The 22,320-nt window shown below is 41.6% G+C and overlaps 1 protein-coding gene and 2 gene segments (V, D, J or C); all 3 read right to left on the bottom strand.

Annotated features, from left to right (window-relative positions):
- Positions 1-22,320, bottom strand: part of LOC114793774 (uncharacterized) — an 83,985-nt gene that overhangs the window by 48,188 nt on the left and 13,477 nt on the right. The window lies entirely within an intron of this gene.
- LOC114794860 (Ig heavy chain V region 6.96-like) lies at positions 1,538-2,127 on the bottom strand. The segment is given in 2 exon segments: positions 1,538-1,954; positions 2,028-2,127. Coding segments are annotated over 2 exon segments (366 nt in total).
- Positions 12,692-15,337, bottom strand: LOC114794859 (Ig heavy chain V region 914-like). The segment is given in 3 exon segments: positions 12,692-13,058; positions 13,132-13,184; positions 15,201-15,337. Coding segments are annotated over 2 exon segments (369 nt in total).

The raw sequence follows: 22,320 nt of genomic DNA, 5'->3' as shown, positions 1-22,320 counted from the left end.
TATTCATATATGCTCCCCTGTATTGAAGATGGTTATTTTATTGAAAAAAGATTATGAGAAGGAGAACTTGCACTTAATTCTTTTGGAACACTTTAATCTACTGAAATCGAACAAAAAATGATGTGTTTTAGAGAGATGTGTTCATGCCTGTTCTGCACCACATTACTTCCCTTTCTGCTGTAATAAAATATCAGGTTTTGGTTGTTGTTGTATGTGGGGGGTTTATGTTCAGCGCTGCAGTATTATGGTTCACTGTGGGCTTCTGGCACAGTAATAAACAGCCGTGTCTTCGCTCTTCACGTTGGCCATGTGTAGGTAGAGCTGATCTTTGCTGTTGTCTCTGGAGATGGTGAACCTTCCTTGCACAGCATTGGAGTAATATTTTCTATCACTGTCATATTCAATGATTGCCACAAAATCCAGCCCTTTACTGGGTGCCTGTCTGATCCAAGCCATCCAGTAGCTGTCAAAGTCCAGTCCAGATGCTGTGCAGGTCAGTTTGTGAGAAGCTCCAGGTCTGATGACCACAGACTCAGATTCAGTCAGTGTTTGACCTCTGCAATCTAAGAAACACAATCACGTTAATATTAGTTTATAGTAACAACAATTATTAATAAATAATGTGCTAAAACACACTTTTCACGTTAACCAGTATGAAGATGAAGCACCAAGTTGTCCAGAGTTCCATCATTCAGATGTGAAGTCGCAGAACAAGTCACTCAATCTGTGTGGTGTGTGTGTAATGTGCTGGGTCATTATATAGGGCTGGGACTGGAGAATTCATTTGCATATTACACCTTTCACATGTTAAAATGTTATGTTAAAAATAATTAGAAAAAATATTCAGCAACAACTGCTATATTAAAACAATCTTTGCTGTTACCCTTTTACGCCACAAGAAGAGGAGCATGTTATTCATTTCTGTATATTTTCGTGTTTGTGCATCCATGTGTATGTACTACATGCTATATATGTCACGACTGAGGGCTGAAGCACTGAAACCGGAAATCAAGATCAATGGGATTTATTAACAAAACACAAAGGAAACGGCGCGATGGCCAAAAAGAAGACGTCCAAGGGCTGCCTCTCTCTCCTATCGATCCTGGTCAGTCAGGCTGGATAGCGTTCATCTGCGATCAACCAGGACTCAGCTGTGTCCACCCAACAGTCCCTGGGCGTCACAATATGTTTAATTTTTGTTTATATTAAAATAATCCACATAAATCATGTCAGTTACATGTTAATAACATTTTTGTTTATAATCCAATGCTAATTCACATACATTTTCATGAATTCCAGATTAATTCTACGTAATTTTGCACAGTCTTGTCTTAATATATCAGATGAATACAACAACAACAATTTATTTTTGTATAACTCAAAATCACAAGCAATTACAGATATTTTGTGATTATGAAAGATTTCTAAAATATACATGTCAGAGTAATAAATTATTACTCTGACATGTAATAAGTGTGTTGTGCCATGAGTGATATTATATTTTCTTTTGGTATTTAAGCTAATTTGAGGACTTCACCTTTAACTCTAGTGGAAGGGAGGACTTAATATATTTTGTCTGTGTACTTTGTCCACCACTGAGGAATCTGTGCAGTTCATGTTCAGCGCTGCAGTATTATGTGTCACTGTGGGTGTCTGGCACAGTAATAAACAGCCGTGTCTTCACTCTTCAGCTGGTTCATCTGCAGATAGAGCTCATCCTTGCTGTTGTCTCTGGAGATGGTGAACCGACCCTGAACAGCTTGAGAGTAATATATGCTGCTGCTGGTATGGCTAATAGTTGCGACCCATTCCAGGCCTTTTCCAGGTGCCTGTCTGTTCCAAGCCATCCAGTAGCCATCAAAGTCCAGCCCGGACGCTTTACAGGTCAGTTTATGAGATCCTCCAGGATTAATGACTGCTGGTCCAGACTGAATCAGACTCTGACCTCTGCAACCTGTAAAAAAATTAAATACGTGAGACTTATAAAGTCTGGAAAACCGTCTCTTACCTTATTAATGTCAACTCACAATTTATGTTCACCAGCATGACCATGATGTGCCAAAAACTCTTCAGATCCATTCTGAACACTTGTAATATTATTTAAAGCATGTGAATCTGTACAAGTGGGTAACAGCAACATGAGCAGAAATGATGTTGTGCTTTATAAAGGGGTGTAGAGGAAAGTAAATTTACATATCCTGCACTCAAGACGCTTTAAAAGGAACTGGAGCTCCTGTAAATACGAAAGTAAAAATATTACAGATTTACTGAGTTTTTTTTTTACTGAATTTTAACATTTGCTATATAAATAATTGTTATTTGATTTACACAGTCAATAAATAAGCACAGGCTCAATATTGCTGGGAAAATGCAGACCTTAATCTCAGTGAACTCTTTTGCAAGTCCTCCAAACTCATATCATTGCAATTCAATCAAAGTCAACTGATAAAGACCCTGATGATTATTTTCTTTTTGGTGACCCCTAATGTTAGAGGTCAAATGAAGAAACTTATATACGGAATTCCCTCAATTATGCTAAAGAAAACTAGAATGGTCTTTGCTTTTGTGCAGAACACATGCTCACATGATGAAAATACTGCCAGGAAGCAGCTGCCAGGAGCAGCAGAACTGTGGACAACATGGTTTAATGTGATGCTGGTCTGTATGCAGAATGAACAGTGGACCCTGATCTTCATGTATAGACAGGAGGAAAGGAGGGACACGTGGATTTGCATTGAGAATGAATATGAAGATCTGAGCTGCACTCGCACTTAAACCCACCCTGACTGATTGGTAAGAAACCATTCCTGTAGACACTCCTCTTAAATATTATTGTCTATCATAACCCTAAAAGCCGAGGCGTGAATGGTTTTGACAAGAATATAAATGCACAAGGACCAGTAATCACAAGGTTGCAGGTTTGAATCCTGAGCCGCCATGGTGCCACTGAGCAAAGTACCGTCCCCACATACTGCTCCTCGGGCGCCTGTCATGGCTGCCTACTTCTCACTTAGGATGATGGTTAAATGCAGAGGACACTTTTCATTGTGTCACTGTTTGCTATGCTGCAGTGTTTCACAATGACAAACAATTCACTGATCAATTCAATTCACTCCTGACTGAGACCCTGGTGAATGTAGAAGACCGTGGACTATTTCTTGCAAGTTAAAAATATCATATATAACAGTATATGACAGATTTGAAAAATTCAAGTATGCATAAACCTAGAAAATTCACTGAAATGTTGCTTTAAAATGGACCAGATATTGTTAAGGAATACTTTTTTTAAATGTGAATTTTCTTCCAGTGAATTCGTCCAATTAACATTATTAACACAGTGCTGGTTTACTGATCCACAGACTTAACAAAGGGTCGTGTACAGAGCACCTAAAATAGCATGAACTGCACACAAGTTATTTAAAATAATTTACTCTAAACTCATTTACATCTCTAAAAACTAACATACACACATCATGCTGAAGTGGACTCAGTTAATCAAGTTTTATTTTCATTTTTGAATGGCATAAAATAATAATTTTGCTGCTCTTGCACATAGACATGAGATTCTATCCATTGGATCCAGCCGGATCCATAGTGAGAGATAACAGGCTCAGCTGACAGAAGGTCTACACAGACTTTAAAGCACACCGACAACCACACTATTTACACTTTTTACACAACCACACTTTTACCATTCGACAAGTGGTATGGCCTTCGCTACGTGCGTGTTGCAGTTTACTTCTGTTTGATTTGCCCATGGCGCTGTTTTACTTATTTTTTTTACATTAAAACTCTCCAGTTTTTGCTCAGACGTTGAGCAAGTGTCGCGCTTGCGTGCTGACGGGGGAAGGAAGCGCAGAGGCAGGACATGCTGGGAAGGGGTTTTATTACAAATAAACAATAAATACAAATAAATAATGGCACGATGGCCAAGAACGGGAAATAAAGGGGAATAACTAAAACAAACCCGCAGGCGTGTGGCGATTGCCAGAACTCAAAACACCAAACAGAAACTCAAGTTCATGGTCAGGTCTACGAAAATGTGCTTTCAGGATTGGGTATATGTGATGAGCCCAGCTGCAGTCAATCCTGACAGTAAGATGTGTGATTAATTCTACTGACAGCTTTTTTAAAAAGACACCACATTAGAAATTTATCCACATATACATTCTTAAATTCTATAGAAAATTTTAAGAATTGACAATAATTTCTCAAACAATAAAGTTACAAATCACTGATAACTTATATATTCTTAAATAGTTAGTGAGCATGTGCCACGGTTATTAAAAATGCTGCAGGTTTTTGTTATTGCAGTTATCACTGTGGCCACCCGAATACACCGTGATAAACTCAACCACAAAAACCCTTCCCTCGGTCTCTGGGCTCTTCTGTTTGAAACGTTTAAAAACTGTACATCAAGGGATATGCTTTAGGACAGGGGAAGTGGAACCGGGGACTCATGTGGAACCGGACCCACTCCACCTGTATCACATAAAAAACAAAAGGTACTTACCACAACCTCTGAGTGCTCAGCAAAACCCAGTCGAACCCAGAATGATGGTTGTAAGTAGTATTTTCATGTCGTATTAAAAAGATAAACTGCATGATATTTAGTTGGCCGGGAACTGCAGTCGTTCCTGAGGAGCACAGCTGTTTTCATACTGGGCTTCAGTCTCTTGAGCACAATAATACACTGCGGTGTCTTCTGCTCTCAGACTCTTGGCCTCAAAGTACGTTGTGCTCGAGGAGATTTCATCAGTCACGATGAACTGGTCTATCAGCGCCTCTGAGTAGTAACTTGTTCCACCGTTTATACTTCCAATCCACTCCAGTGGCTTCCCAGGTTTCTGTCTGATCCAGTAGCTGCTCTATGTGAAACAGGAGATCTTGAAGGTCTCCCCTGGTCTTCTAATCTGAGCCTCCGTCTGATCCAGCCTGATCTCATCACAATACCTGGGTACATGAGCTCATGTTGAGAAGTGTTACCGACCAAATATTTCCCAGCACCAAACGTATCTCAGCAGCATCACACTTTACCTTCTACACACAGTGATATGAGAAGAAGACAGAGACTGGTCCACATCTCCATCATGTAAAGGTCTTAAACTGTCATTATGCTCTTCGCAGTGTAATTGTCACACGGTGAGTTCTGTGACGCATTTGCAGACATGCTAGGGGCTGGGGTGGAGGATCGGGGGCGTTTGGTCTGTGGGGGAGAGACTGGCAGGGAATGGGGACGTGGAGGAAGCAGTGGAAGTGAAGTCGGGATCCGTGGGGGTTACCGGGGTTAGAAAAGAATAGGAAGGCGGCGGGTTTCAGGACTGTCCGGGAACGTGGGCGGGACGGGAGGACATCTTGGGAGGCAGGAAGGCAGGGGAACATGGATTTCGTCGTAGTCCGAAGGATCAAGCAATTCTCGGAGTCGGGGGCAGGCGAAGGTCGTTATTCATGGGTCAATATATCTAGATCGTGATTTAAGGGAGCGAGTGTCTCGAATGAGTAATCTCATACAAAGAGCATGCAGCGCCTCCTCGGGGTCACCCGACTTTTATACTAGACGCTGCACGCTTCCATTTCCTCTTCCGGGTCGTGGTCTGGCGCTCTCTGGTGGGCTGGATGCGTGTTGGCCATGACAGTAATTTTAAATGGCTGAAGGGGCAAGGGATTTGTATAGACCGCCCCCTACAGGCCTAAACCGAATGGAGATGTTTGTCTTTGTTTACTTTTATCCACTCTATACATTATGAGTGTAGGAACATGTACTCTTTGCAGCAGCGATTAAACAATGTACTTAACATAAAGCTTTTTCAAATTCACGTTCACTTTCATTTGATAGTCCAGCTTGCAATTTATTTAAGGAATGTACTTTGACGGTGTACCATCACACGTTGCTATGCCTACGCTGTCATTTCTGAACAACACAGGAAATTCTTGTTCGGCACTTCAGTCTCTTGTGTCACTGTGGGTCTCGAGCACAATAATACACTGCGGTGTCTTCTGCTCTCAGACTCTTGGCCTGCAAGTACTGTGTGCTCAAGGAGACGTCCTCTGTCATGATGAACTGGTCTTTCAGGGACTCTGCGTATGTTGCTGAGTTTGATCCTGCGTCCATCCTCCCAATCCACTCCAGTGGCTTCCCAGGTTTCTGTCTGATCCAGTGCATGTAGGAGCTGGTCATGTCAAAACCAGACACTTTACAGGAGATCTTGACGGTCTCCCCTGGTCTTTTAATCTGAGGCTCCGTCTGATCCAGTCTGATCTCATCACAGATGATACCTGAGAAATAAACACGCATGAGGACGCATGTTCATTTATAAAGATTAACATTCATATCTCAGCAACGCAATCGTTTACCTTGAAAAAACAGAAATATAAAAATTAAACAGACTCTTCTCCACAGCTCCATCATCTACTGAAGGTCTTTTATCACCATACGGTGTAAAACAAGGTAAATTGCCTGTGACAGGACATGTAGTGGGAATATAAAGGAGTGAGGGGGAGATATTTTGCATAGACCCTCCTCTAGAGGTTTAAATGGAACGTCCGCTGTTCCAGTAGTGAAGAAACTGCAGTGTGGGATACAGCATGATCAGACAAATATATGTAAATTAATAAAGTGCATTTCACAATGTCATTCTACAGAAATGGTGGAAGAGCTCCATCATCAGGTTCAGGTTGAGGTTCATCAGACAAGTTACAAAAAAAAAAAAAAAATCACACTGACAAAACTATATCATAAATAGACAATTACATTTATGTCATTTAGCAGACACACTCATCCAAAGTGACTTTTAAGCAGTAGTTACAGGGACTGTCCCCCTGGAGACAGTCCCTGGGTGGTAGTAGCCTAGTGGTTAACACACTCGCCTATGAACCAGAAGACCCGGGTTCGAATCCCACTTACTACCATTGTGTCCCTGAGCAAGACACTTAACCCTAAGTTGCTCCATATATATACAGGGACTGTCCCCCTGGAGACTGTCCCTGTAACTACTGACTGTAAGTCGCTCTGGATAAGGGCGTCTGATATATGCTGTAAATGTAAATGAGACACTCAAGGTTAAACCTGTGGCCTTCTTTTCTTTTGGGTCATAGGTGAGCAATATGCTACATTCACCCCGCAATGTTAGACAATTAAGTTTTAAAAGTCACTAAAGAAACCGTTTTTCAGGAGCAATATTGTACAAAAATATAATAAAGTTGTGCCAGTAATGTGATGGAAACCTTGAACCCATAACCATTTACCATAGCTTTTAAAACATGAATTACTTGAAGGAATAAACCTGTACAAATATTAAAAAGTCCTGTTTTTGTTCAGCCCTGCAGCTGGTTGATTCAGTGTGGCTGTCGAGCACAGTAATAAACAGCCGTATCTTCACTCTTCACATCATTCATCTGCAGGTAAACCTGCTTCTTGCTGTTGTCTCTGGAGATGGTGAATCTGCCTGTAATCTTCTGAGAATGGTAAATATATTTGTAGTCACTATAGATGCTGGCGACCCACTCCAGCCCTTTACCCGGTTCCTGTCTGACCCAGGCCAGGTAGTAGCCACTGATCTCCAAACCCGAAACTGTGCAGGTCAGTTTGTGAGATCCTCCAGGTTTAATGATCACTGGTTCAGATTCAGTGAGTGTCTGTCCATTTACTCCTGTAAAGAAAAGCATGATGCATCAGCCACTATCATGACATGATATTATGCAATATTATTGTAATAATTCTCACCAGTCAAACAGATGAATACAAGAACTAAATGAAATAGAAAATCCATCTTGTTCTGTGTTGACCTGTTGTAGCCAGGAGATTATGTGTATATGTTCATATATATAATATTACTCATGTGTTTTGCATAAACTCCTCCCCGACAGTAAAGTACAGTGAGTTTAAGATGCTGACATGTTTTTAAAAGTTATGATATCTAACTGCAGCTGCAGGTCTGCACATATTTTTTAAATATGTATAACCTTATTCATTTAAATGAAAAAATCAAATGACTGAAATTAATACCAGTAGACAGTAATAATTACTACACCATGTTAGTTTATTATAATGGTATAATATAGTGCAAAGAGAACATAAAATATTTGATGAAATGAAAAATATCTAAATGCACTGTATACTTTGAAAAAAAAGACACAATGAAGGATTTTTTTTACAGGGAAGGATTTATTTGGAATGAATTTTCCTGTTTCAAATTAAGACTTTTGCTTCATAGTGACAGAAGCTGTGTAAGTATGACTTGGCATTAATATTCCATAAACAGAGTAAGTGAAACTGAATGCATCCACTCTAGTTCTTGTATTTCTCTGTTTTGAGGAGGTCTGTGATGGTGGAGATGATTGTGTGTTGTGGTTCTTGTTCTGCTCTCCAGGTTCTTCTCTCACTGTGGGTGTCTGGCACAGTAATACAGAGCCGTGTCTTCACTTCTCAGGTTGTTCATCTGTAAGTAAAGCCTGCTGCTCGAGTCGTCCCTGGATATGGTGAATCTTCCTGTTACAGACTGGGAATAGTAGATGGGTGAACTGGCTGTGTGAATAAACGCGATCCATTCCAGGCCTTTTCCAGGCGCCTGTCTGATCCAGTTCATAGCGTAGCTTCCGAACGTAAATCCAGAGGTCGTACAAGTGAGTTTATGTGATTCTCCTGGACGTTTAACCACCGACTCGGACTCGGTCAGTACCTGACACTGAATATCTGTAAAAATAACACAAGAATAACAAAACATGAATAAAATGAACATGAAATTGCCATAAATCTGTCAATCAGTTAATCTACAGACCTGTAAGGCACAGACATGCTAAAAGTAGAAAAAGAAAGTGATTCATTATGCTTATTTGGTTTGAAATGATAAGAGCTTCTCAGGAAGATGCAACATTGTCTTCATATTCTGAAGTATAAATGCATGCAGGATGTGTCTGTTTTGCATGGTTTTGGGTAAAAAATATAGAACGTGGGGGCGGGTGGGGACCAGAGGAACCAGGAAGTCGTGTCAGATGTGTAGTTTGCTGTTCTGGGGTGGGAAATAATATTTTTCTCGTTGGTCTTCAGTTACAAGCTCCTAACCTTCTTCAATATCTTTGCAAACATCACTTTTGTGTAGGTTCTTTTGTGTAGGTTTTTACTCCATGTTCTAACCTGTTGTCATTGTTCTATAAAACCCAAACCAAATGATCACATTTTTTCCATGCTGGCAATAAGACGTTTTGTGTCTGAATCTGCTTCAGATCTTAACAGGGTTACTAGCAGTAATCTGTCCAGTTATAAGTCTGAGTGGTCATGTGAGGAGCCACAGTGAAATTTTTTTTGTACAGACCACCCTCTAGTGGCTGAAATACAGTAAACAGGGTTTACTTTACAGCTGTACCCTGTGCCCAAATCCTCCTTTACACCTTACTGTACATTTTATAATGAATATAATGGGGCAGTGGTGGCCTAGCGGTTAAGGAAGTGGCCCCATAATCAGAAGATCATCGGTTCGAATCCCGAGCCGCCAAGGTGCCACTTGAATCCCCACACACTGCCCCCCGGGTGCCTGTCATGGCTGCCCACTGCTTACCAAGGGTGATAGTTAAATGCAGAGGACACATTTCATTGTGACACCATGTTCTGTGCTGCAGTGTTTCACAATGACAATCACTTCACTTTCACTTTCGAATATATCACAATGAGTTCAGGCATTTAGTTTTTTTTTAATAAACCACTATAACCAGACATTTTCCAGTATTATTAATGTTAGTAACATGCAAGTTACATTTAGCCTCACTGATCATTTTCCCAGATGAATACCGGCTTATATTAGCAGCAGTGGTTCCGTGTTGCAGGTTTAATATATTAAAAGTCTGTGAGACTCTGGGATGGAGGAATGTGGAGTAACTGTTGGGTTTTTGTTCTGGTTATGTGATATTTTTCACCACGGTGCTTCTCGGGCACAGTAATACACAGCTGTGTCTGCAGCCTGGAGACCGTTTCCTCGTAAAGACACCGAGCTGCTGGACGTGTCTCTGGAGACGCTGAACTTGTTTTTCAGTTTTTCACTGTGGTACAGGTTACCGCTTCCACAGGCTCTTCCAATCCACTCCAGAGCTTCTCCTGCAGGTTGTCGTATCCAGTGAGTACAGTAGCTGCTGTCAGTCACTGAATACCCAGACACCTTGCAGGTCAGGGTCAAAGGTTGACCAGGCGGCTGGACCACAGAAGGCATCTGTGTGAGTTCAACGTTACAGTGAACCTCTGCAGACAGAAACAGAAGATGAACATTTCATAAACACACAGATTATTAACACCAATTTTACACAGTTTACATCATAAGGAAGCATCTGAAGTGAAACTCACTTAGAGCAGCTGCCAGTAGCAGCAGCAGCAGTGGAGATGCAGAAGGCATGGTGGTCTTGTCTGAATGAAGGGTCCACCTTCCTCTTTAAATAGAGGAGGTTCCGAATGATCGAAAATTTGGATGACAAATTTACATAATAATATATATTTAAATAATAAGAATGTGCATAAAGGTTTAATTTTTTTATTTCAAAATTACATTTGAAATATAATATAGTAGACTATAGTCTTTTACATCCATCAGTAAATTCATTCATTATTAAAATCACAAATCACTAAATAAAAACACTAGAAAGTAGTAGAAGGTACACAGGGTCACTTCTTAAATAAATTTGTATTTAAATGAAAATAAAAAAATATTTTTTTTTATTTCTCAAACATGGTATGAAACATGGTCTTTTAATGCACTTAACTATGGTTTCCTATCAAAAACAAGAACATTTCTTAATGACCTTGATCTTCTGAATGTTAGTATACCTGGTAGTTATGGTCGAAATTATCGGCACCCCTGGAATTCATCTTGAAAATGCTCTATTTCTGCCTGAAAAATGTTGCAAATGCAAATAGTTTGGCGAACAAATGTTTTTTTTCCAAGTTATGACAAAGTTAGATCATATGAATTGCATTTATTTTCCTTCAAATTCAGCTTCAGTCTTCAGTCAAAACAGTGTGTTTCCTCTAATGTTGTTATTTCACAGCCATTTGGTTCTCTTCAGCCTTTAATGTTTTTGGATTATGAAAGATTTCTAAACTATGCATGTCAAAGTAATAAATTATGTTCCATGAGTGATATTAAAGTACATTTTCTTTTGATTTTTAATTAAATTTGAAGACTTTAACTTTCACACCAGTGCAAGTTGAAAGGGAGGACTTTAATATTGGAGTCCAGTATTTGGTCTTTCTACTTTGTCCACCACTGAGGAATCTGTGCAGTTTATGTTCAGCGCTGCAGTATTATGGTTCACTGTGGGTCTCTGGCACAGTAATAAACAGCCGTGTCTTCGCTCTTCACGTTGGCCATCTGTAGGTAGAGCTGATCTTTGCTGTTGTCTCTGGAGATGGTGAACCTTCCTTGCACAGCATTGGAGTAATATTTTCTATCACTGTCATATTCAATGATTGCCACAAAATCCAGCCCTTTACTGGGTGCCTGTCTGATCCAAGCCATCCAGTAGCTGTCAAAGTCCAGTCCAGATGCTGTGCAGGTCAGTTTGTGAGAAGCTCCAGGTCTGATGACCACAGACTCAGATTCAGTCAGTGTTTGACCTCTGCAATCTAAGAAACACAATCACGTTAATATTAGTTCATAGTAACAACAATTATGTGGTACAACACACTTTTCACGTTGACCAGTACGAAGACGAAGCACCAAGTTGTCCAGAGTTCCATCATTCAGATCTGAAGTCGCAGAACAAGTCACTCAAACTGTGTGGTGTGTGTAATGTGCTGGGTCATTATATAGGGCTTGACTGGAGAATTCATTTGCATATTACAGCTTTCAGATTTATGTTAAAAAATATATATAAAAAACAGTCAGCAACAACTGCTATATTAAAACAATCTTTGCGGTTACCCTTTTACACCACAAGAAGAGGAGTATGTTATTCATTTCTGTATTTTTCATGTGCCTGTGTCATGGCGTATGTACTACATGCTATATATGTCACGGCCTGGGAATATATGTCACTGAAACTGGAAATCTAGATGTCACATCCTTTGGGCCGTAGGATGGTTTGGGGTGCTCTGTGTTTGTGCGTGTTTCCCTTTTAGGCTGTCTGCTGGGCGAGATTTGGATTATGGTTCCGCCCACCAATTCCCTTGTCAACTGCCAGCCAATCAACACACAGGACGGGAATACTTAAGGACCATTCCAACCACCAGGCTCATTGTTGTGGAGCCGGAGGAGGCAGCAGCAAGGGGAGAGTGGAGAGTTATAGAGTTGCAGAGTTGGAGATAAGCCTTTGTTGTGTGTTAGAGTGGTTAGTTCGGTTAGTAGTGTCTTTGTTGTGTATTTGTAGAGTCTCTCCTTTCATGGTGTGTTGTCCTCCTGTGGATTGTTGTGTAGTTGTTGTATATGGCACTTTAGGTGTGGTTAGTTAGGTTTGGTTCACCGCTCAGTGTAAATAAAAGCACAATATTTCACTTGGGCCCGGTATCTGTGTATTCCCACTGCACACATTCCCCTCGGTTTTTGTCATGTTTCCCAGCGATTTCTAAAACATACACGTCAGAGTAATATATTATGTGTGTTGTGCCATGAGTGATATTATATTTTCTTTTGGTATTTAAGCTAATTTGAGGACTTCACCTTTAACTCATGTGGAAGGGAGGACTTAATATATTTTGTCTGTGTACTTTGTCCATCACTGAGGAATGTGTGCAGTTTATGTTCAGCGCTGCAGTATTATGTGTCACTGTGGGTCTCTGGCACAGTAATAAACAGCCGTGTCTTCACTCTTCAGCTGGTTCATCTGCAGATAGAGCTCTTCCCTGCTGTTGTCTCTGGAGATGGTGAACCGACCCTGAACAGCTTGAGAGTAATATTTGCTGCTGCCGCTGCCGCCGCTAATACTTGCGACCCATTCCAGGCCTTTTCCAGGTGCCTGTCTGTTCCAAGCCATCCAGTAGCCATCAAAGTCCAGCCCGGACGCTTTACAGGTCAGTTTATGAGATCCTCCAGGATTAATGACTGCTGGTCCAGACTGAATCAGACTCTGACCTCTGCAACCTGTAAAAAAATTAAATGCGTAAGAATTATAAAGTCTGGAAAACCGTCTCTTACCTTATTAACGTCAACTCACAATTTATGTTCACCAGCATGACCATGATGTGCCAAAAACTCTTCAGATCCATTCTGTACAAGTGGGTAACAACAACATGAGCAGAAATGATGTTGTGCTTTATAAAGGGGTGTAGTGGAAAGTAAATTTACATATCCTGCACTCAAGACGCTTTAAAAGGAACTGGAGCTCCTGTAAATACGAAAGTAAAAATATTACAGATTTACTGATTTATTTTTTTGACTGAATTTTGAAATTTGCCATATAAATAATTGTTATTTGATTTACACAGTCAATAAATAGGCACAGGCTCAATATTGCTGGGAAAATGCAGACCTTAATCTCAGTTATTTTTTTCTCTTTTGCAAGTCTCCCAAACTCCCATCATATCATTGCAATTCAATCAAAGTCAACTGATAAAGACCCTGATGATTATTTTCTTTTTGGTGACCCCTAATGTTAGAGGTCAAATTAAGAAACTTATTTACGGAATTCCCTCAATTATGCTAGAATAAATTTTCTGCTAAACAAAACTAGAATGATCTTTGTTTTTGTGCAGCACACATGCTCACATGATGAAAATACTGCCAGGAAGCAGCTGCCAGGAGCAGCAGAACTGTGGACAACATGGTTTACTGTGATGCTGGTCTGTATGCAGAATGAACAGTGGACCCTGATCTTGATGAATAGACAGGAGGAAAGGAGGGACACATGGATTTGCATAGAGAATGAATATGAAGATCTGAGCTGCACTCGCACTTGAACCCACCCTGACTGATTGGTAAGAAACCATTCCTGTAGACACTCCTCTTAAATATTATTGTCTATCATAACCCTAAGTTGCCTAATAAAGCCGAAGCATGAATGGCTTTGACAAGAATACATATGCACAAGGACCAGTAATCACAAGGTTGTAGGTTCGAATCCCGAGCCGCTATGGTGCCAATGAGCAAAGTGAATTCTTCTAGTGAATTTGTCCAATTAACATTATTAACACAGTGCTGGTTTACTGATCCACAGACTTAATAAAGGGTCGTGTACAGAGCACCTAAAATACCATGAACTGCACACAAGTTATTTAAAATAATTTACTCTAAACTCATTTTACATCTCTAAAAACTAACATACACACCTCATGCTGAAGAGTACTCAGTTAATCAAGTTTTATTTTCATTTTTGAATGTCTTAAAATAATAATTTTGCTGCCATAGTGAGAGATAACAGGCTCAGCCGACAGAAGGTCTACACAGACTTTAAAGCACACCGACAACCACACTATTTACACTTTTTACACACCACAATTTTACCACATGTTAAAAATGCACCTGCAGTTGTCCTGTGTTCATTCGACACGTGGTATTGTCTTTGCTATGTGCGTGTTGCAGTTGACTTCTGTTTGATTTGTCCATGGCGCTGTTTTACTTTTTTGCATTAAAACTCACCACTTTTTGGTCAGACGTTGAGCAAGTGTGTCTCTCCTTTCTCCTGACACCGTGGCATTACAATTTTAGTTTTCGTTATATGTTAGTTATTATAAAACCATCTCATCCTGCTTGGTTTAAGCCTTAAATATGAATTTTAACTATACATTATTGCAAGCTTTAATATTAAGAGTTAATTCTGTAAGATGTGTGATTAATTCTACTGACAACTTTTTTGAAAAGACACCACAATAGACATTTATACACTTATACATTCTTAAAATCACAAAATTACACTATAAATTTAGTCTACAGTCTTTCTATAGAAAATTTTAAGAATTAATTTCAACACTGACAATAATTTCTCAAATCACTGATAACTTATATATTCTTAAATAGTTAGTTAGCATGTGCCACGGTTATTAAAAATGCTGCAGGTTTTTGTTATTGCTGTTATCACTGTGGCCACCCAGTGATAAACTCAACCACAAAAACCCTTCCCTCGGTCTCAGGGCTCTTTTGTTTGAAACGTTTAAAACCTGTGCATGTTGCAATAAAAACTGGACAGACATCAAGGGATCTGCTTTAGGACAGGGGAAGTAGAACCCGGGACTCATGTGGAACTGGGGACACTCCACCTGTATCACATAAAAACCAAAAAGTACTTACCACAACCTCTGAGTGCTCATCAAGACCCAGCAGAACCTTCTCCTCTCCCATAATGCCACCAGACACAGGACCATGGGCCAGACCACCTCAGCCGCATGGAAAACCCATCGAGGGTCGGGACCCTGCAGAACATAAAGCCACCACTGGCCAGGGAGCAGGGGGCTGGCGGCATCCTCCCAGACAACCACGGCTCCCTGGATCCCAAACTGGTTTTACCATATATGGCCGTGTGGAGTGTTTACACTGGTAACAGAGGCCAGCTCTGTTACACTACACCATGTGTGATATTTCACTTCACTTTGACACAGTGTCAATTGTAAAGTCTAGTTTATCACAGAGTCCTCCTGTTAGACACAGACACAGACAAAGTTAAATTCACCCTAGTTAGGCTGTCCTAGTTAGGGTACCGGGCCACTGTAGCACCAATATACCACTATTACCATACCATGAAACAAACCAGAGAGTCACCACAGCCACCACCCCCGTTACAACTACAGCTTCAGGGATCTTCAAGTGGACCAGTAGCATCATTATGAACACGTAATCTAGACCATGACTGACTACATTCTGGACTTCTCCAACCCTACAACTGTAGGACTTATTATTATATCATATCCAACCCTGCACTGACACCATTTGCAGGCTCACTCTACCCTGGAAGGGGGTCCCTCTCTGAATCACTCCTTCCCAACGTTTCTTCCTTTCTTTTTTTTTCTTTCTCCTAGAGTTTTTTTTGTGTTGAGTTTTTCCTTGTGTGCAGAAGGGTCAAGTGTGGGGGGTGTCAACTGTAGGGCCTGTCAAAGCCCATTGAGACATACTGTATGTGATTTTGGGCTATATAAGAAATAAATGTTGTTGTTGTTGTTGTTGATATTATATTTATAATGCGTATTGTTAGACAGGTGTGATTGATGCTAGAAGAATGATTACAGAATGATGGTTGTAAGTAGTATTTTCATGTCGTATTAAAAAGATAAACTGCACGCCTCTGAGTAGTATCTTGTTCCACCGTTTATACTTCCAATCCACTCCAGTGGCTTCCCAGGTTTCTGTCTGATCCAGTAGCTGCTCAATGTGAAACAGGAGATCTTGAAGGTCTCCCCTGGTCTTCTAATCTGAGCCTCTGTATGATCTATCCTGATCTCATCACCGATTCAGTCTGGATCAACCTGGGTACATGAGCTCATGTTGAGAAGTGTTGCTGACCAAATATTTCCCAGCATCATACGTATCTCAGCAGCATCACACTTTACCTTCTACACACAGTGATATGAGAAGAAGACAGAGACTGGTTAAATCTCCATCATGTGAAGATCTTGTGTAAACCACTGACAGTAAAATGTAAGGATGCTCAGCGCAGTGTAATTTTAAAGGGCTGGAGTAGTAAGAGATTTGCATAGATCGCCCTCTATAGGCCTAAACCAAATGGAGATGTTTGTCTTTGTTTATTTTTGTCCACTCAAAGTCACTTTCACTTTCATTTGATAGTGCAGCTTGCAATTTTATTTCTCAAAATGGTGTGAAACATGTTTTTTTAATGCACTGATAGTAAACATGGTAGTTATGGTCGAAAATATTGGCCCCTGGAATTCTTCTTGAAAATGCTCTATTTCTGCCTGAATACTGTTGCAAAGGCAAATAGTTTGGTGTACAAATGTTTATTTTCCAATTTATGACAAATTTAGATAATATGAATTGCATTTATTTTCCGTACAATTCAGCTTTAGTCTTCAGTCAAAATAGTGAGTGTTAATTCACAACCACTTTGTTCTCTTTAGCCTTTAATGTTTTGTGATTAAACAATTACATTTCTGTAATTTAGCAGACACCCTCATCCAAAGTGACGTTTAAGCAGTAGTTACAGGGACAGTCCCCCAGGAGACACTCAAGGTTAAATGTCTTGTTCAGGGACAGAATTGTAGTAAGTGGGGTCTGAACCTGTGACATTCTGGTCATAGGTGAGCACTATGTGTCCCGTTCCCCTCTAGCTCAGGTGAAAAAAGGAGGACGCAGGTTGAAGAAATAACAATGCGTATTTTATTTGAACTCAAAAACAAAAATGAAAGAACTGAAATGTCCTTGCGTGAAGTGCCACGCCTCTCCTCCCGAAGTCGGGTTGTGGGATCTTCAGCGAGGCCCTCGGCAAGAGCCAAAGATCGCCCTTGTCTTTCCCAGGCTTCGAACTGGCGTGGCTGAGCTGTAGTGAGTCTAGAGGGGAGAGTTGAGTTCCAGTCCTTCTGTGGGGTTCACTGTCAAGTGCCGTTAAGGACAGCGTGCAGTGACGAACTCTGGTTGTGTGAGGGAGACTAAAGGGACCGGCTGGTTATAAAGAGGAGTGGACAGACCCATTACCGCTAAACTAACCAATCACCGATCAGAAGTCATTACCCCGCTAAGCACCCGTGATTACCACCACTTACCTGTGATGAAGAACAGGTGGGAATAACCAGGGTGCTAGTGAGCCCCAGAAGAACACACACTAATACACGGGAGAGGTCGACCGCTGGGGGCGTGGCAGAGGTGGCACGAATGTTACACTATGCTACATCCACCCCGCAATGTTAGACAATGAATTTTTAAAAGTCACTAAAGAAACCGCTTTTCAGGAGCAATATTGTACAAAAATATAATAAAGTTGTGCCAGTAATGTGATGGAAACCTTGAAGCCATAACCATTTACCATAGCTTTTAAAACATGAATTATTTGAAGGAATAAACCTGTACAAATGTTAAAAAGTCCTGTTTTTGTTCAGTCCTGCAGCTGGTTGATTCAGTGTGGCTGTCGAGCACAGTAATAAACAGCCGCGTCTTCACTCTTCACATCGTTCATCTGCAGGTAAACCTGCTTCTTGCTGTTGTCTCTGGAGATGGTGAACCTGCCTGTAATCTTCTGAGAATAGTGAATATAGTTGTAGTCACTATAGATGCTGGCGACCCACTCCAGCCCTTTACCCGGTTCCTGTCTGACCCAGGCCAGGTAGTAGCCACTGATCTCCAAACCCGAAACTGTGCAGGTCAGTTTGTGAGATCCTCCAGGTTTAATGATCACTGGTTCAGATTCAGTGAGTGTCTGTCCATTTACTCCTGTAAAGAAAAGCATGATGCATCAGTCTCTATCATGACATGATATTATGCAATATTAATGTAATAATTCTCACCAGTCAAACAGATGGAGACAAGAATGAAATGAAATAGAAAATCCATCTTGTTCTGTGTTGACCTGTTGTAGCCAGGAGATTATGTGTATATGTACATATATATAATATTACTCATGTGTTTTGCATAAACTCCTCCCCGACAGTAAAGTACAGTGAGTTTTAGCAGCTGACATGTTTTTAAAAGTTATGATATCTAACTACAGCTGAAGGTCTGCACATATTTTTCGAACATGTATTTTTCGAAAATGAAAAAGAACAACTGACTGAAATTAATACCAGCTGACAGTAATAATTACTACACCATGTTAGTTCATTATATGGTATAATGGAGTGCAAAGAGAACATAAAATATATGATGAAATGGAAAATATCTAAATGCACTGTATCCTACCGAAAAAAAAGGCACAATGAAGGATTTATTTTACAGAGAAGGATTTATTGTGAATGAATTTTCCTGTTATAAATGAAGACTTTTGCTTCATAGTGACAGAAGCTGTGTAAGTATCACTTGGTATTAAAATTCCATATTAAAAGTTGGCAAAAACAGAATAAGTGAAACTGAATGCTTCTACTCTAGCTTCTGTATTTCTCTGTTCTGAGGAGGTCTGTGATGGTGGAGATGATTTTGTGTTGTGGTTCTTGTTCTGCTCTCCAGGTTCTTCTCTCACTGTGGGTGTCTGGCACAGTAATACAGAGCCGTGTCTTCACTTCTCAGGTTGTTCATCTGTAAGTAAAGCCTGCTGCTCGAGTCGTCCCTGGATATGGTGAATCTTCCTGTTACAGACTGGGAATAGTAGATATGAGAGCTGCCTGTGTGAATAAACGCGATCCATTCCAGGCCTTTTCCAGGAGCCTGTCTGATCCAGTTCATAGGGTAGCTTCCGAACGTAAATCCAGAAGTCGTACAAGTGAGTTTATGTGATTCTCCAGGACGTTTAACCACCGACTCGGACTCGGTCAGTACCTGACACTGAATACCTGTAAAAATAACACAAGAATAACAAAACATGAATAAAATGAACAAGAAATTGCCATAAATCTGTGAATCAGTTAATCTACAGACCTGTAAGGCACAGACATGCTAAAAGTAGAAAAAGAAAGTGATTCATTATGCTTATTTGGTTTGAAATGATAAGAGCTTCTCAGGAAGATGCAACACGGTCTTCATATTCTGAAGTATAAATGCATGCAGGATGTGTCTGTTTTGCATGGTTTTGGGTAAAAAATATAGAACGTGGGGGCGGGTGGGGACCAGAGGAACCAGGAAGTCGTGTCATTGTTCTATAAAACCCAAACCAAATGATCACATTTTTTCCATGCTGGCAATGAGACGTTCTGTGTCTGAATCTGCTTCATATCTTAACAGGGTTAATAGCAGTAATCTGTCCAGTTATGAGTCTGAGTGGTCATGTGAGGAGCCACAGTGAAGTTTTTTTTTGTACAGACCACCCTCTAGTGGCTGAAATACAGTAAACAGGGTTTACTTTACTGCTGTACTCTGCGCCCAAACCTTATTTTATCTTCATGGAGCTCAGAAATACACCTTACTGTACATTTTATAATGAATATAATGGGGCAGTGGTGGCCTAGCGGTTAAGGAAGCGGCCCTGTAATCAAAACGTCACTGGTTCGAATCCCGAGCTGCCAAGGTGCCACTGAACAAAGCGCCGTCCCCACACACTGCTTCCTGGGCGCCTGTCATGGCTGCCCACTGCTCACCAAGGTGGTTAAAAATGGTTAAAAGCAGAGGACACATTTCGTTGTGTCACTGTGTGCTGTGCTGAAGTGTTTCACAATGACAATCAGGCATTTAGTTTTTTTTTAATAAACCACTATAACCAGACATTTTCCAGTATTATTAATGTTAGTAACATGCAAGTTACATTTAGCCTCGCTGATCATTTTCCCAGATGAATACCGGCTTATATTAGCAGCAGTGGTTCCGTGTTGCAGGTTTAATGTATTAAAAGTCTGTGAGACTCTGGGATGGAGGAATGTGGAGTAACTGTTGGGTTTTTGTTCTGGTTATGTGATATTTTTCACCACGGTGCTTCTCGGGCGCAGTAATACACAGCTGTGTCTGCAGCCTGGAGACCGTTTCCTCGTAAAGACACCGAGCTGCTGGACGGGTCTCTGGAGACGCTGAACTTGTTTTTCAGTTTTTCACTGTGGTACAGGTTACCGCTTCCACAGACACATCCAATCCACTCCAGAGCTTCTCCTGCAGGTTGTCGTATCCAGTGAGTACAGTAGCTGCTGTCAGTCACTGAATACCCAGACACCTTGCAGGTCAGGGTCAAAGGTTGACCAGGCGGCTGGACCACAGAAGGCATCTGTGTGAGTTCAACGTTACAGTGAACCTCTGCAGACAGAAACAGAAGATGAACATTTCATAAACACACATGGATTATTAACACCAATTTTACACAGTTTACATCATAACGAAGCGTCTGAAGTGAAACTCACTTAGAGCAGCTGCCAGTAGCAGCAGCAGCAGTGGAGATGCAGAAGGCATGGTGGTCTTGTCTGAATGAAGGGTCCACCTTCCTCTTTAAATAGAGGAGGTTCCGAATGTTCGAAAATGTGGATGACAAATTTACATAATAAAATATATTTAAATAATAACAATGTGCATAAAGGTTTAATTTTTTTATTTCAAAATTACATTTGAAATATAATATAGTAGACTATAGTCTTTTACATCCATCAGTAAATTAATTCATTTTTAAAATCACTACGTAAAAAAGGTTAGGTTACTTAACGTAACCCGGGTTCTCTGATAACATGAGTGAGGTATCTCACTATGGGAACGCCCTCAGCGTGACCGATCGCGGAAGCACCAATGACACCACGTCCATCGCAGACGGACCAATGGCAGCTGCACCCCGGGAGCCCCGCCTCCCTATATCCCTCTCTGTTCGCACCACTGTTCAAAAACGCGCCACTTGCTGTCATACAGTGTGCGCGTGGATGGAGCCCTGGCACTCTGGATGGTGGTGATGACCCTGGCAGGGAGTGAAGTGAAGTGAAGTGATTGTCACACGTGATACACAGCAGCACAGCACACAGTGCACACAGTGAAATTTATCCTCTGCATTTAACCCATCACCCTGAGTGAGCAGTAAGCAGCCATGACAGGCGCCCGGGGAGCAGTGTGTGGGGACGGTGCTTTGCTCAGTGGCACCTCAGTGGTACCTTGGCAGATCGGGATTCGAACCAGCAACCTTCTGATTACAGGACCGCTTCCTTTGCCACTAGGCCACCACTCCAAATTCAGCCTCTCACGGGCCAGACCCACAAATTCAGCTGACCTGGAGAGGGGTGGAAAATCTCCCCGCGCGCTTGAGACAGAAGGTCCCTGCGCGGCGGGAGCTGCCAGGGCTCGTCCCACAGAAGCTGAAATATCTCCGCCAGCCACGGCCTCCCAGGCCAGCGGGGGGCCACCAGCAGGAGAGTCAGACCGCCCTCTCTCACTCGCGAGAGTGTGGGGCAAATCAGGGTCAGGGGTGGGAATGCGTACATCAGCGCGTCCACCCCCAACGGCGCGTCGCTGTCTTTCAGAGAGAAGAACAGGGGACACTGTGTGTCTCCGCGCGAGGCGAAGAGATCTACGGCAGCCCTGCTGAACCTCTCCCAGATCTGAGTAACCACCTGAGGGTGGAGCCTCCACTCGCCGTACAGGGGGTTCCCCCTGGAGAGGAGGTCCGCCCCCGAATTCACCAAACCCGGCACATGCGTCGCCCGCAGTGACGTGAGGTGCGCGTAACTCCAAAGAATTCATCTCCGCGCCAGACCGCCCTGCCGGTTGACATATGCCACCGCGGTTGAATTGTCCGTCCTGGTAAGAACATGACAGCCCCGCAGGTGGGGGAGAAAATGCACCACAGCGTGAAAAACTGCCAACAGCTCCAGGTAGTTTATATGGGCGTCCCGAAGCCGTGATGGCCAGAGCCCGTTGACCG

The sequence above is a fragment of the Denticeps clupeoides genome, chromosome 7 (genome assembly GCF_900700375.1).
Source record: "Denticeps clupeoides chromosome 7, fDenClu1.1, whole genome shotgun sequence".
In the NCBI taxonomy this organism is placed as follows: Eukaryota; Metazoa; Chordata; class Actinopteri; order Clupeiformes; family Denticipitidae; genus Denticeps; species Denticeps clupeoides.
The sequence above is the reverse complement of the archived record's forward strand: the minus strand, read 5'-3'. Positions and strand labels throughout refer to the sequence as shown.